This window comes from Phoca vitulina, unplaced genomic scaffold, assembly GCF_004348235.1.
Source record: "Phoca vitulina isolate PV1807 unplaced genomic scaffold, GSC_HSeal_1.0 scaffold81, whole genome shotgun sequence".
NCBI lineage: Eukaryota > Metazoa > Chordata > Mammalia > Carnivora > Phocidae > Phoca > Phoca vitulina.
The window spans coordinates 4,432,178-4,444,762 of record NW_022589784.1 but is presented as its reverse complement, the minus strand read 5'-3'; the positions used below and the strand labels follow the sequence as shown (position 1 = coordinate 4,444,762).

Below are 12,585 nucleotides of genomic sequence, written 5' to 3'. Positions count from 1 at the left end.
GGTCCCCCCTCTCTAGCCATAGGGGGACAGCAGTCTCTAGACTGGACATCCAGAATGTTCCTGCCTGTGGCCGGCCTTTGTGACCTCGTTGTAGATTCCGTAGCCTGGAGCCATGATGGTGACATGGCCTGTTGCTGCTTGGCAGAGGGGCCGGGGTCTTAGGGGCCAGGGGTCTACCCCCACGGCCAGTGGTTCCCAAGGTGACAGCTCCCAGGGAGGAGCCGGCAGCAAAGTCTTGGGTTTAAGGCTGGCAGCTGGAGGGACTCCATAGTCCCTGCCCCTCGTTGTTGGCTTTGGGTGACAAAGTTCACAGGGGGACCACAGAGGGAGTAGTGAGATGGAGGAGGCGCCGTGGAAGGCATGATGTCACGGAGGCCAGGGAGTGTGTCAAAGAGCCCATTAAGGTCGGCAGAACCTGAGGCTCCCAAAAGGTCAAGAAGGACTTTGAGTCACTGTGCCTGGGGGCTCATGAACTCATCTGTCCATTAGGCACAGTCTGGAGCTAGAATAGTCTCCCAGATGGGCATACAGCTGCATTTTCATGTATTGTGTTGGATGCTATTGAGGTTGATAAGCCAAAAAGTCATTTAAAGGCCTCCCTGGTTCCTCAAAAAATCAAACACAGAGTTACCATATGACCCAGCAATCCCATTTCTGGGAATATACCCAAGAGAATGGAAAGCAGGGACCAGAAGAGATGTTGCACATTCACGTTCCCAGCAGCACAATTCACAGTAGTTGAAAGGAACCCACTGTCCATTGATGGATGAAGGATGAGCACAATTTGGTCCATCCACACAATGCGCTATGATTCAGCCTTAAAAAAGGAAGGCCGTGCTGACACCTGCTACAATGTGGATGAACCTCGAGGACATTGTGCTCAGTGACATAAGCCAGACACAAAAGGACAAATCCTGTCTGATCCCACTCATGGGAGGTACTTAAAGTAGTCGGCCTCATAGAGACAGAAAGTAGATTGGTGGTTGCTGGAGTGGTTGCCGAGGTTCCAAGTCTTGATTGATTTGGGAGTGAGTCATGTGAGGGGGAAGACCAGGTGGTTTCTGGGGCCAGCTTCCTGCTTTGGCCAGCAGTCTCCTGAATCAGCAGCTTCTTGGGCATATGCAGTTTCCCTGAGCAGAGCAGGGGCAGCGTGAGTCCACCATCAGCCACCGTTGAGATGAGGAGCCTTCTCGACTGGGGAACTAGGAGTTGTTCCTGAGCATGCTCTTCCAGCCCTATGAGCGATTCCCTCTACCCTCCAGCTCTTCGGAGCTATCATTGACAAAGCATAAAATTCACCCATCGTAAGAGTCCAGTACAGTGATTTTTAATAAAAGTCATACAACTGTGAAGCCATCACCATAATCACCCTGAAAAGTTCCCATGTGCCTGTGTGAGACTGACCATGCTCCTCACACCAGCCTCGGGCAACTACGGATCTGCTGTCCCCATCGTTTTGCCTTTATTAGAAATGTCATATAAACGGAGTAATACAATGTGTAGTCTTTTGTGTCTGAGTCCTTCCATGCAGCGTAAGTTCATCTGCATGTCTCAGTTGTTCATGCATTTTTGTGGTTGAGTAGTGTCCCATTATTTGGATGGTACTGTGCTTTTGTTTATTGATTCTTCAGTTGGTGGACATTTGGATTTTCTCCTAGTGTTTGGTGATTATGAATAATGCTGCTATGAACATTTGTGGACAAGCTTTTGTGTCATTTCTCTTTGGAGAAATGCTGAATTGTTGGGTCATATAGTAACTCTATGTTTAACATTTCAAGAAACTTTCTAAGCTGCTTTTCAAAGTGGCCGTGCTATTTTGCATTCCCACTGGTGATGGGTACGGGGTCTACTTTCTCCAGATCCTCGCTGACACTCGGTATTATCAGATTTAAAATTTTTAGCCATCCTGGGTAGTGTAAAAGTGCTATCTCCTTGTAGTTTTGACTTGTATTTCCCTGATGATTAGTGATATTAAGCATCTTTTCACATGCTTGGTGACCATTTGTCTTTAGAGAAATATCCAATCAAATCCTTTGCCCGTTTCTAAATTTAGCCATTTGTCTTTTTATTGTTGAGTTGTAAGCGTTCTTTACATATTCTGGTTACAAGTCCTTTAGCAGATACCTGATTTTTTTTAAAGAGTTTATTTATTTGAGAGCAAGAGAGAGGAAAGCACACAGAGGGAGAAGCAGACTCCCCGCTGAGCAAGGAGCCCAATGCGGGACTCAATCCCAGGACCCTGGGATCATGACCTGAGCCGAAGGCAGATGCTTAACCGACTGAGCCACCCAGGCGCCCCATAGATACATGATTCCTAAATACTTCTGTCTTTTCAGTTTCAAGGTTGACATTTACTTGACAGTATGTTTTGAAGGGCAAGAGTTTTTAATTTCGGTGAAGTCCGGTTGTGTCATTTCTCTTTTATGGTGTGTGCTTTGCTATCACGTCTAAGAAATCTTTACCTAATCCAAGGGAACAAAGATTTTCTCTTTCTTTACCCTAAAGTTTTGTAATTTTGGCTTTTGTATTTAGGTGTATGATACATTTTGAGTTAGTTTTTGTGTGTGGCGTGAGGTGAAGGTTTATGTTCTCTTGTTTTGTTTGTTTTTGGCATATTGTTCCAGCATTATTTATTGCAAAGACTGTCCTTTCCGCCATTGAACCGCTGTGGCACATTTATCAAAAACTAATTGGCCATAAATGTGAGCTTTCATTTCTGCACTCTCTGTCTGATTGATCTTATACCACACTGTCTTGGTCAATAGCTTTATGGAAAGTTGTGAAGACGAAAAGTCCTGTGTCTTTGTTCTTTTATTAAAGGCAAGGATCTGGTGGATGGAGGGACAGTAAGAGTAAGTCGCTATGGGAGACATGGGGATTACAAGGACTCTGAACAGGCAGGCTACTTATGGCAGCATGGGAGGGCTTATGAAAAACAGGCTCCGAGTTCAAATTCTTATCTCAGAGCATGTGCAGAGAATCCGTACTATGGATGCTTTCAGTGATTTCTTACTTCTGCCAGCTGTAGGTTGCTGAATTATAACGTGGTGTGAATTCACAGCCTCTCCAGATCTTTGCATGAAAGGTAGGGCATTATTTGAGTTAACGGTACCCTGAGAATGGAAATACTGGAATGGTGTAATTTGGGAGGAAGACTGTACGATTTTGAGTGCCCTGAACTTTTATTTATTTAATTTAATTTAATTAACTTATTTATTTTTCCAGTTTTTATTTAAATTCTAGTTAGTTCACATGTGGTGTAGTTTTGGTTTCAGGAGTAGAATTCAGTGATTTATCACTTACATAGAATACCCAGTGCTCATCACATCACGTGCCCTCCTTAATGCCCATCACCCATTTAGCTCAGCCCCCCACCTACCTCCCCTCCAGCAACCCTCTGTTTGTTCTCCATGGGTAAGAGTCTCTTATGGTTTGCCTCCCTCTTCTTTTTTTTTTTCCTTTTCCTTCTCTTTTTTTTTCCCCTTCCCCACATGTTCATCTGTTCTGTTTCTTAAATTAAACAAATGAGTGAAATCATATGGTATTTGTCTTTCTCTGACTGGCTTATTTCTCCTAGCATAATACATTCTAGCACCATCCATGTCCTTGCAAATGACAAGATTTCATTCTTTCTGATGGATGAGTAATATTCCATTACACACACACACACACACCACATCTTCTTTATCCATTAATCTATCGGTGGATATTTGGGCTCTTTCCATAATTTGACTATTGTTGATAGTGCTGCTATAAACATTGGGATGCATGTGCCCCTTTGAATGACTGTTTTTTATCCTTTGGATAAATACCTAGTAGTGCAATTGCTGGGTCATAGGGTAGCTCTGTTTTTAACTTCTTGAGGAACCTCCATACTGTTTTCCAGAGTGGCTACACCAGTTTGCATTCCCACCAACAGTGTAAGAGGGTTTCCCTTTCTCTGCATCCTCACCAACACTTGTTGTTTCCTGTCTTGTTAATTTTAGCCATTTTGACCAGTGTGAGGTGGTATCTCATTGTGGTTTTGATTTGTATTTCCCTGATGCCAAGTGATGTTGAGCATCTTTTCATGTGTCTGTTGGCCATTTGCATGTCTTCTTTGCAGAAATGTCTGTTCATGTCTTCTGCCCATTTCTTAACTGGATTATTTGTTTTTTGGAGTGTTGAGTTTGATAAGTTCTTTTTTTAAAAATATTTTATTTATGGGCTCCTGGGTGGCTCAGTTGGTTAAGCGACTGCCTTCGGCTCAGGTCATGATCTTGGAGTCCCGGGATCGAGTCCCACATCGGGCTCCCTGCTCGGCAGGGAGTCTGCTTCTCCCTCTGACCCTCCTCCCTCCCATGCTCTCTATCTCTCAATCTCTCTCTCGCAAATAAATAAAATCTTAAAAAAAAAAAATTAAAAAAAATATTTTATTTATTTCTTTGACAGAGAGAGAGATAGCGAGAGCAGGAACACAAGTAGGGGGAGTGGGAGAGGGAGAAGCAGGCTTCTCGCTGAGCAGGGAGCCTGATGCGGGGCTCGATCCCAGGACCCTGAGATCATGACCTGAGCTGAAGGCAGATGCTTAATGACTGAGCCACCCAGGCGCCCCGAGTTTGATAAGTTCTTTACAGATCTTGGATACTAGCCCTTTATCTGATATGTCATTTGCAAATATCTTCTCCCATTCCGTGGGTTGCCTTTTAGTTTTGTTGATTGTTTCCTTCTCTGTGCAGAAGCTTTTTATCTTGATGAAGTCCCAAAAGTTCATTTTCGCTTTTGTTTCCCTTGCCTTTAGAGACGTGTCTTGAAAGAAGTTGCTGTGGCCGATGTCGAAGGGGTTACTGCCTACGTTCTCCTCTAGGATTTTGATGGATTCCTGTCTCACATTTAGGTCTTTCATCCATTTTGAGTCTATTTTTGTGTGTGGTATAAGAAAATGGTCTAGTTTCATTCTTCTGCATGTGGCTGTCCAGTTTTCCCAGCACCGTTTGTTGAAGAGACTGTCTTTTTTCCACTGGATATTCTTTCCTGCTTTGTTGAAGATTAATTCACCATCTAGTTGTGGGTTCATTTCTGGGTTCTCTATTCTGTTCCATTGATGTATGTGTCTGTTTTTGTGCCAGTACCATGCTGTCTTGATGATCACAGCTTTGTAATGTAGTTTGAAATCCGGAATCGTGATGCCTCCAGTTTTGCTTTTCTTTTTCAAGGTTGCTTTGGCTCTTTGGGGTCTTTTGTGGTTCCATACACATTTTGGGATTGTTTGTTCCAGCTCTGTGAAAAATGCTGGTGGTATTTTGATAAGGGATTGCATTAAATGTGTAGATTGCTTTGGGTAGTGTAGACATTTTAACAGTGTTTGTTCTTCCAATCCATGAGCATGGGATGTTTTCTCATTTCTTTGTGTCCTCTTCAATTTCTTTCACAAGTGTTCTGTAGTTTTCAGAGTACTAGTGCCCTGAACTTTTAAATCCCACGCAGGCTCCCAGGCCAGGGGGGCGGAATAGAAGGCAGCCCTTCCTGCCCTCTAGAGGCAGTAACGTTGCCATAGAAGCCAGGAGCTCCCTCCTTGCCTCCACACCTATGATGGAGTCAAGTCTCAGAGTACTTCAGGAGGCCACGTACAAAGTCATACCTCGGAGATGAAGAATTGCAAACGACTTACAAGATTTGGCTCCTTTAGATTGGGCAGAAAATCCGGGTACTGTCTGTGGGATTGGATTCTGAGGGTGTTGCCCTAGCGAAGGAGAAATGAGTTTATCAGGATGTGCCAAGTGGAGGTGGTAGATTTATCAGACTAGCCCAAGCAGTCGGGAGTCGCTCTGGCTGTTGGCATGGTTGATTAACTGAGAGCCGGGCTCAGTGCTGGCCTTGGTGACTAGAGCTGAGAGGCCAGAAGAATCCTGGGTGCAACAAAGAAGGAATCTGAAGAGACAGACCCTGTGCATGAGGCAGCGCATACAAGGGTCCTCACCGCATGGGGTTAGTGAACAGGTGGAAGCAAACTAAATGTCCAGTGATAGGGGAATGGGCGAGTGCCATGCAAAACCCCTACTCTGGAACACTGTGCAGTAGTTAAAGCAAGTGGGGTGGCTGTATTCGTCTTTACAGGTAAAGGTGTCTATAGCATATTTCTTAAGTGGGAGAAAAATCAGGTATATGTCTTTTAATATGCCCTTTAAATAACTTATTTTGAAATAATAAATTTGAAGGTCACAGGAGAGTTTCCAAAACAGTACAAAGAGCACTCTATCCTGTTTATGAAGATCATTTCCTCCATCATCCACTGCCCCCGCCAGATTATCATTAGTCTTTTTCTTTCTTTTTTTTAATTAAGATTTATTTATTTATTTGAGAGAGAGAATGAGATAGAGAGAGAGCATGAGAGGGGGGAGGGTCAGAGAGAGAGAAGCAGACTCCCTGTTGAGCAGGGAGCCCGATGCGGGACTCGATCCCAGGACTCCAGGATCATGACCTGAGCCGAAGGCAGTCGCTTAACCAACTGAGCCACCCAGGCGCCCCAAGATTTATTTATTTGAGAGAGAGAAAGAGAGAGGGAGCAGGGGGGAAGGGTGCAGAGGGAGAGAGAGAATCTCAAGCTGACTCCAGGCTGAGCGCTGAGCCCGACACAGGGCTCGATCTCACAACCCTGAGATCATGATCTGAGCCGAAACCAAGAGTTGGACACTTAACTAACTGTGCCACCCAGGTGCCCCTCATTAGTATTTTTCGAGAGTAACCTGCCGGCATTTCCCACAAACGTTCCAGTGTGCACCCCCCAAACAAGGACACTGTCTAAGCGTGTAAGCCCCCAGATCAGGACGTCACGATTACTGCATGACCGTCCAGTCTTCACACCCCATTCATAGTTTCTTAACTAATCCAGTAAGGTCTTCCTTTCTGGTCCAGGATGCAACCCTGGATCATGTGCACTTAGTTGTCAGGTCTCCTCAGACTCCCTTCAATCTGGAATGGGCCTTCACTTGCTCTGTCTTCCCTTCCTGGCCAGTCTTGAAGAGCACGGGCCTTACATTCTGTAGATTGAGCCCCAGCTTGGGTTCACCTGCTGTTGCCTCTTGACCAGACTGGAACCATGCTTTTGTCCTATAAATGAGCCAACGAGGGCCCGGTGTAGCTGGCCCTGTGTTGTTTACTTCTTCACAACAGTTTGGGACCTGCTAGCTCAAAAGCCCTCTGGTGCCAAACCCCATTTTTTTCTTTAACTTGGAAAAAAAAGATGATTTTCCAGATCTCAAGGGTATATTAAGTTATATTGATCATTATACACTATTGGAAGGGAAAGATGGTAGCAAACTTGGTTTCTTACACAACCAGTTTAAAATATATCTAAAGTAAGCATATTTTTAGCCATTTAGAGCCTGCCTGCTTTGTTTATCTCTTGAAACTGCACCCAGCATGCGCCATATAGAAGACAAACCCCAGAGCTATAACAGAGCCCAGGACACTGTGCCCTTTGGAGCTCTCTGGCCCAAAGACTCCCTGCCCAGCTGCTGACAATGTCACCTAGAGAAATAAGCCCCCTTCCCCCTGGGGCGTGAGGGTGGGGCCTTGCCCTCCTCCCCTCCTGGGTGGTAGGCTCTGTGCTGTTGCTTCTGGGAAGGCTCATTCTGTGAGGGACTTCCCCTGCATGTGAACCGCCGTGCTGCCCAAGTAAAACTGCCGTCACCTTGTCGTCACGCTCAGGCCCCCAGTCCCTGCGACTCACTACAGCTTTCTTGGAAAGAATATGACAGAAACCATGCTATGTTCCTTTTAGTGCAGTTATCAGGAGTTGATGAAAACCGTGACCACCTGGTCAAGTTGGTGTCTTTCAGGTTCCCCCACCTTAAGTTTATCTTTTCCTGCTGTTGTAGTTGATCAGAATTTTCTGGGGAGGTATTATGAGATTATACCAATTATCTTCCCTAGCATCAAAGCTCCAGCCAGTGACCTTGGTATCCACTACCCACTCCTGTTTGTCCTCCTGCATCGTGATTGCCAAACACAGACTTTCTCATCCCATCATTCCTTCTGCGGTATTCGGGACTTTGTCTTACAATAATGACAACCAGTTACTCAGTGGGCTGGAATCTGTTACTCTCATTATTTGCTTTGGTATGCACATTGCCCCCATGTGGCCAGTGGAAAGCCCTTCAGGGCTGGTTCCTCTGGCTCTTTGACAGGTACCACCTTTTTTTTTTTTGAGCACTGTTTTACTTTCTGACACAAGCTATTCCAGGCTCCTCTTTTACAGTCCCTGTCTTAGCCCTGGGATCCCCAAACATGCCTGGTTCCTTTTAGCAGTAGGTGGGATTTAGAAACCAAGATCTGGGCACTCAGCGTGCCCACTGCGGCCGGGCCCTCAGAGCAGACAGAGATAGAAAACATATGTGTGTATGTATGTCTCTGTATGTATATGCCCACGACTGAGGGTGTACGTACACAGACGTAGGTAGATGTATTTATATATAACACACATCTATAGTTCTGTATCTGTAAATATATTATAAAACTATGAAGTCGTACAATACCTCCAATCCAAACGGAATACCTCATGGTTCTTTCTAACCTTTTCCTAAATTTCTTCTCTGCCAGTGAGAAACTTAGCTCCCACTTTTTAAAAATCTATTTACTTATTTGCTCAATGTGTCCAGCCTCCTGACCACACTGTTCCTCTCCTCATCCTGCGAGCCCTGGGTTCCCCTCTGTTCCACAGCCTTGGCCTCTAAGCCTGCCCCCAGCTTCTTCATGCAGCCGCCCACCCTGCCCCCTCCCCATGTTCTCAACCACTGTGCTAACTTGCCCCTGCCTGGAAGAAAAAATGTCCTTTATATATTTTTATATGCAAAAATGAATTCTCCCCTCCCTACTACACACACACACACACACACACACACAATTTTTTTCAATAGTGACATACATATATATTTATAGTCAATCCTTGTTATTTGTGATATTTATGTTTATAAAAATGCTGTGAACACTGAGTTATTGAAAATAAGTGAACCATTGCTCTTAATAGAGTCAGGTTCTTGGCAGCCTCTGGTCACAATATTTTTATCAACTGATCGCTATCTAACCTTGTTTATGTGTGTTTTCTGTTCAGGGACACCTTATTTAACACACACGGTTGCTTCATTAGCATTGAACTAACAGCCAACAGTGCTATCATTCACACCTGAATGAAGTTAATCTAACACCTATATTTTTTTTTCCCCTGGGCTCATCATGGCCTTCTTGTACTCAGGAACACTAGACAGCATTTCAGTGTTAAACTTGGGGGCACTTTCGACAGTGCCATTGCTCAACAAAAAATGCAAAAACATGACGCTAAATAGATCCTCAGAAGGACGTGCATTTACAGCATGAGCTGAAGCAAGAAGGCAGGCCAGCACTGTGTTTGACCTCAGCTGGGATTCAGATTTTTCACCGCTCTGTGCATGTCCACAGACGACCACAGATGTTCCAGGGGCATTGATTTGGGGTTACAAATACGTTTTAGTGAGCAGGCAAACTTGCAAATACAGACTCTGAAAAAAAATAAAAAGGAGGATAGACCGTATTTACATTAAAAAAAACCCTAAAAGCCTACCGGGTAGATAAGGAAGGGCATCAAAAATGACATTAGCCTTGTGCATTGCTTTAGTGTTTTTTTGGGTTTTTTTTTGCAAGGAGAATGTCTTCATACATTTCCAATCTATTTATAATTTTATATTTTAAAAAGAAAAGGGGGCCTGGACTGCCTCTGGGTATCTAGAGATAACCTTAAAAGACTGGAAATGTTCTTTCTCCTGTCCTCATCGGCTGTCCTTCTCTGACCTGGGAAGTGTCCTTTCCACTGATCTTACAGGAACCAGCACTATGGATTTGCCGTATCAGTGTTGGTCTGCCTTTGCATGGACTTTTGGATGAAAGAGGAACGAACTTCTGTCTTCTTTAAGTTGCTGTTATTATGGGCCTTACGACAACAGCGAAACTCATCTGCACAGATGGGGTTTATCTGGAACCATAGCTGTTAACCAAGACTGATGGGGGCTTTGATGGAAACAGTTTACCTGTAATGAGGGCTTTTGGGCCTCAGACGCAGCACGCCATTTGCCTTCTCAGTGCCCCTTTCTCTGGGAAGGTGTGAGTCTTCAACAGCTGTTGAACAGGGGGTCTGTTTTTACACATTCCCACCCCCCTCCAGACACAGAAGGTTGAACTCACATAACTAGTCAGAATTTGAACCCAGAACTGATTTCAGAGCCTGAACTTCTCCACAAAGGACAAAATGTTTGAATCTGGGGCCAAAAATCAGGACATGGGATGCTGAAGTGCTTTATTATCAGAACTTGTTGGGAGGGTTTCCAAGTTGCTTCCAGGAAGACCAGTTGGTTTGGGGACCCACTTCTTCAAACTTGTGAAGGCTTTTCTTTCTGATGTCTCAGTCAGTCCTCTGGGGAGAAAAAAATCTAATTGGAACCCACAAGATGAGATCTTTCTTCCAAAACAAGCAGTTCTTTATAGACCTCCCCAAAAGCTTCCCTGGGATCATGTCTTGAAGGTTCATAGGAATTCAGAGATCTGTGATGATCCAGTACGACTGGGGTCCTTGTTAAAAAAAAGGGGGCAATATGGACACAGGCAGGGCATCTACAAGCCAAGGAGAGAGGCCTCAGAAGAAGCCAACCAGCCACTACCTTGCTCTTGGACTTGCAGAAAATAAATTCCTGTGGTGGAAGCGGGTGAATCTGTGGTACTTTGTAGCTGCAGCCCTAGCAAGCTAATGTGGGTGAGTTGGCTGGGGGCCTCAGAAGACAATGATTTGACCACAAAAGGATTACCAGGGGCCTTTGGGACAACTGAAAATTTATCCTACTATCCACCTGCTCTTACATCTAGCTGGATTCCCCCAAACCTATCAGTGACCCTGAGTTAGGGGGACTCCTCTGGATGAGACTTGGGGAGAGGAGAGGAACAGGGGTGGATGGGTGGGAGTTGTTCAAATCCCCATCCCTTGCCCTCTGTGATGGGCCAACACGCCTCATTCCTTGGGTCCGTGGCAAGTAGCACTTTTCCCCACCAAAGTTTCTGACAAAGGCCTGCTCCAGAGAAGCTACAGTATACCATGTGGGCATTTTTCTGGTAGAGAAAGCATGAGTTGAGACCTGGCAACCAAATGTGCATTTGTGTGCGGTCTTTGCAGCTCTGCTCACAGACCCGCCTGCCACACAGGGGAGACCACCTCTGTTGGACTCGTTCAAGGCCTGGCCCAGCAAAGCCAATCTCACCGTTGGGACAGCCAAGAGCAGCTCCACCAGAGAAGTCAGTGGTAGAATTTTTCAATTTGCTTTTTGTATTTCTGGGTGACAAAATGTCTCCGAATCTTTGTCGCCGGACCTATCGAGAAAGGAGAGACCAGTTCAGATGTGGGGATGAAATAAAAGTCCACGTGTCCCGTGTGTGGGCAACAGGGTCCCGTGACTGGGGCAGCCTGGGGCTGGCTGGGGCTGGCTCTGCCATCGACTTCGTGGGTGCACTGCCTTCACCATCAGTGTGGGGATTCTGGAACCCTCCCCTCGCCCCGGGCTGTGGGGTGAGGACTGTGTGAGCCGGCAGGCAGACAGCATGCCAAACTCTATGCCTCATGTGGATGGTGCACCCCACGAAGGGGGCACACCACCCCCTGATTTTACAGGTGAGGAAACGGGCTCAGAGAGGGCCAGTTGCTCTGAGCTGACCCAGAACGTGCAGGCAGGGGCAAGACTTGAACTCAGGCCCTGATCCACACCCCAGGCTGCTCACAGGATCTGGGTCACCGTGGGGTTCATGCTTCCCCAGCTATGTCCTGAGCAGCCCCACGAGGACTGCATTTTCAACTTGTGGTTGAAAGAACCAAGGATCGGAGGGACAAGTCGACTTGGAGGGGACAGGATTTGAGCCCAAGTTGTTGGAGGCTGTGTGCTTGCCGTCACTCTTAACTCTGCAATCCATGCCATCAGATAACAGCTGAGTGTGGAGAGCAAGCCCCAGAAAGGACATTGAGGGAAAGCAAGACCCCCACCCACCCTGGAGTGAGCCCTCGCCTCATGGGGCAGACAGACAAAGATCAGTTAATACGTAGGGTAATTTCAGACTATGATGTGTTACGGGGGCAAGATGGCGGCAGTATAGGAGGTGGGATGGTGAGCTGCAGGGCTGCTCTCTTAAGGGCAATGGTGAGTTGCGTTAGCCAGGATGGGCAGAGAAGGCCGCTTGAGGAAGTGGCCTTTAGGGTGAGACGTGGACAATGAGAAGGAGCCAAAGAATTGAGGGGGGAGGGCATTTCAGGCAAAGGGAGCAGCAGGTGCAAAGGCCTGAGGCGGAGCTGTGCCTGGAGAGTTGTGAGAACAGCGCAGAAGCCTGTGGAGTTGGGGCAGAGTAAGTGAAAAGGAGAGGTCAACAGGAGAAAGATCATGCAGAGCCATAATGAGGATTTTGGCTTTTATTCCTAGAGCAGGGGATGTGCTGCCCTGGGGAGAAGGGACGTGTGTGTGTGTGTGTGGGGGAGCTGTGTACCAATGAGCTGGAAGTGGACCCTCAGACCCCCAGAAAAGGGCACATCTCCTCAGTCCCCAT

General features: G+C 46.1%; 1 protein-coding gene across 1 annotated transcript in view; it reads right to left on the bottom strand.

Moving 5' to 3' along the window:
- Window positions 1-10,136: 10,136 nt before the first annotated feature.
- LOC116625694 (long-chain-fatty-acid--CoA ligase ACSBG2-like) overlaps window positions 10,137-12,585 on the bottom strand; it is a 57,634-nt gene continuing 55,185 nt past the window's right edge. The window contains exons 14-15 of the mRNA XM_032394470.1: window positions 11,259-11,367; window positions 10,137-10,423 (exon numbers count right to left, since the gene is read on the bottom strand). Coding sequence (XP_032250361.1) covers window positions 11,294-11,367 — 74 coding nt within the window. The 3' untranslated portion in view covers window positions 10,137-10,423; window positions 11,259-11,293. The remainder of the gene's footprint in view (window positions 10,424-11,258; window positions 11,368-12,585) is intronic.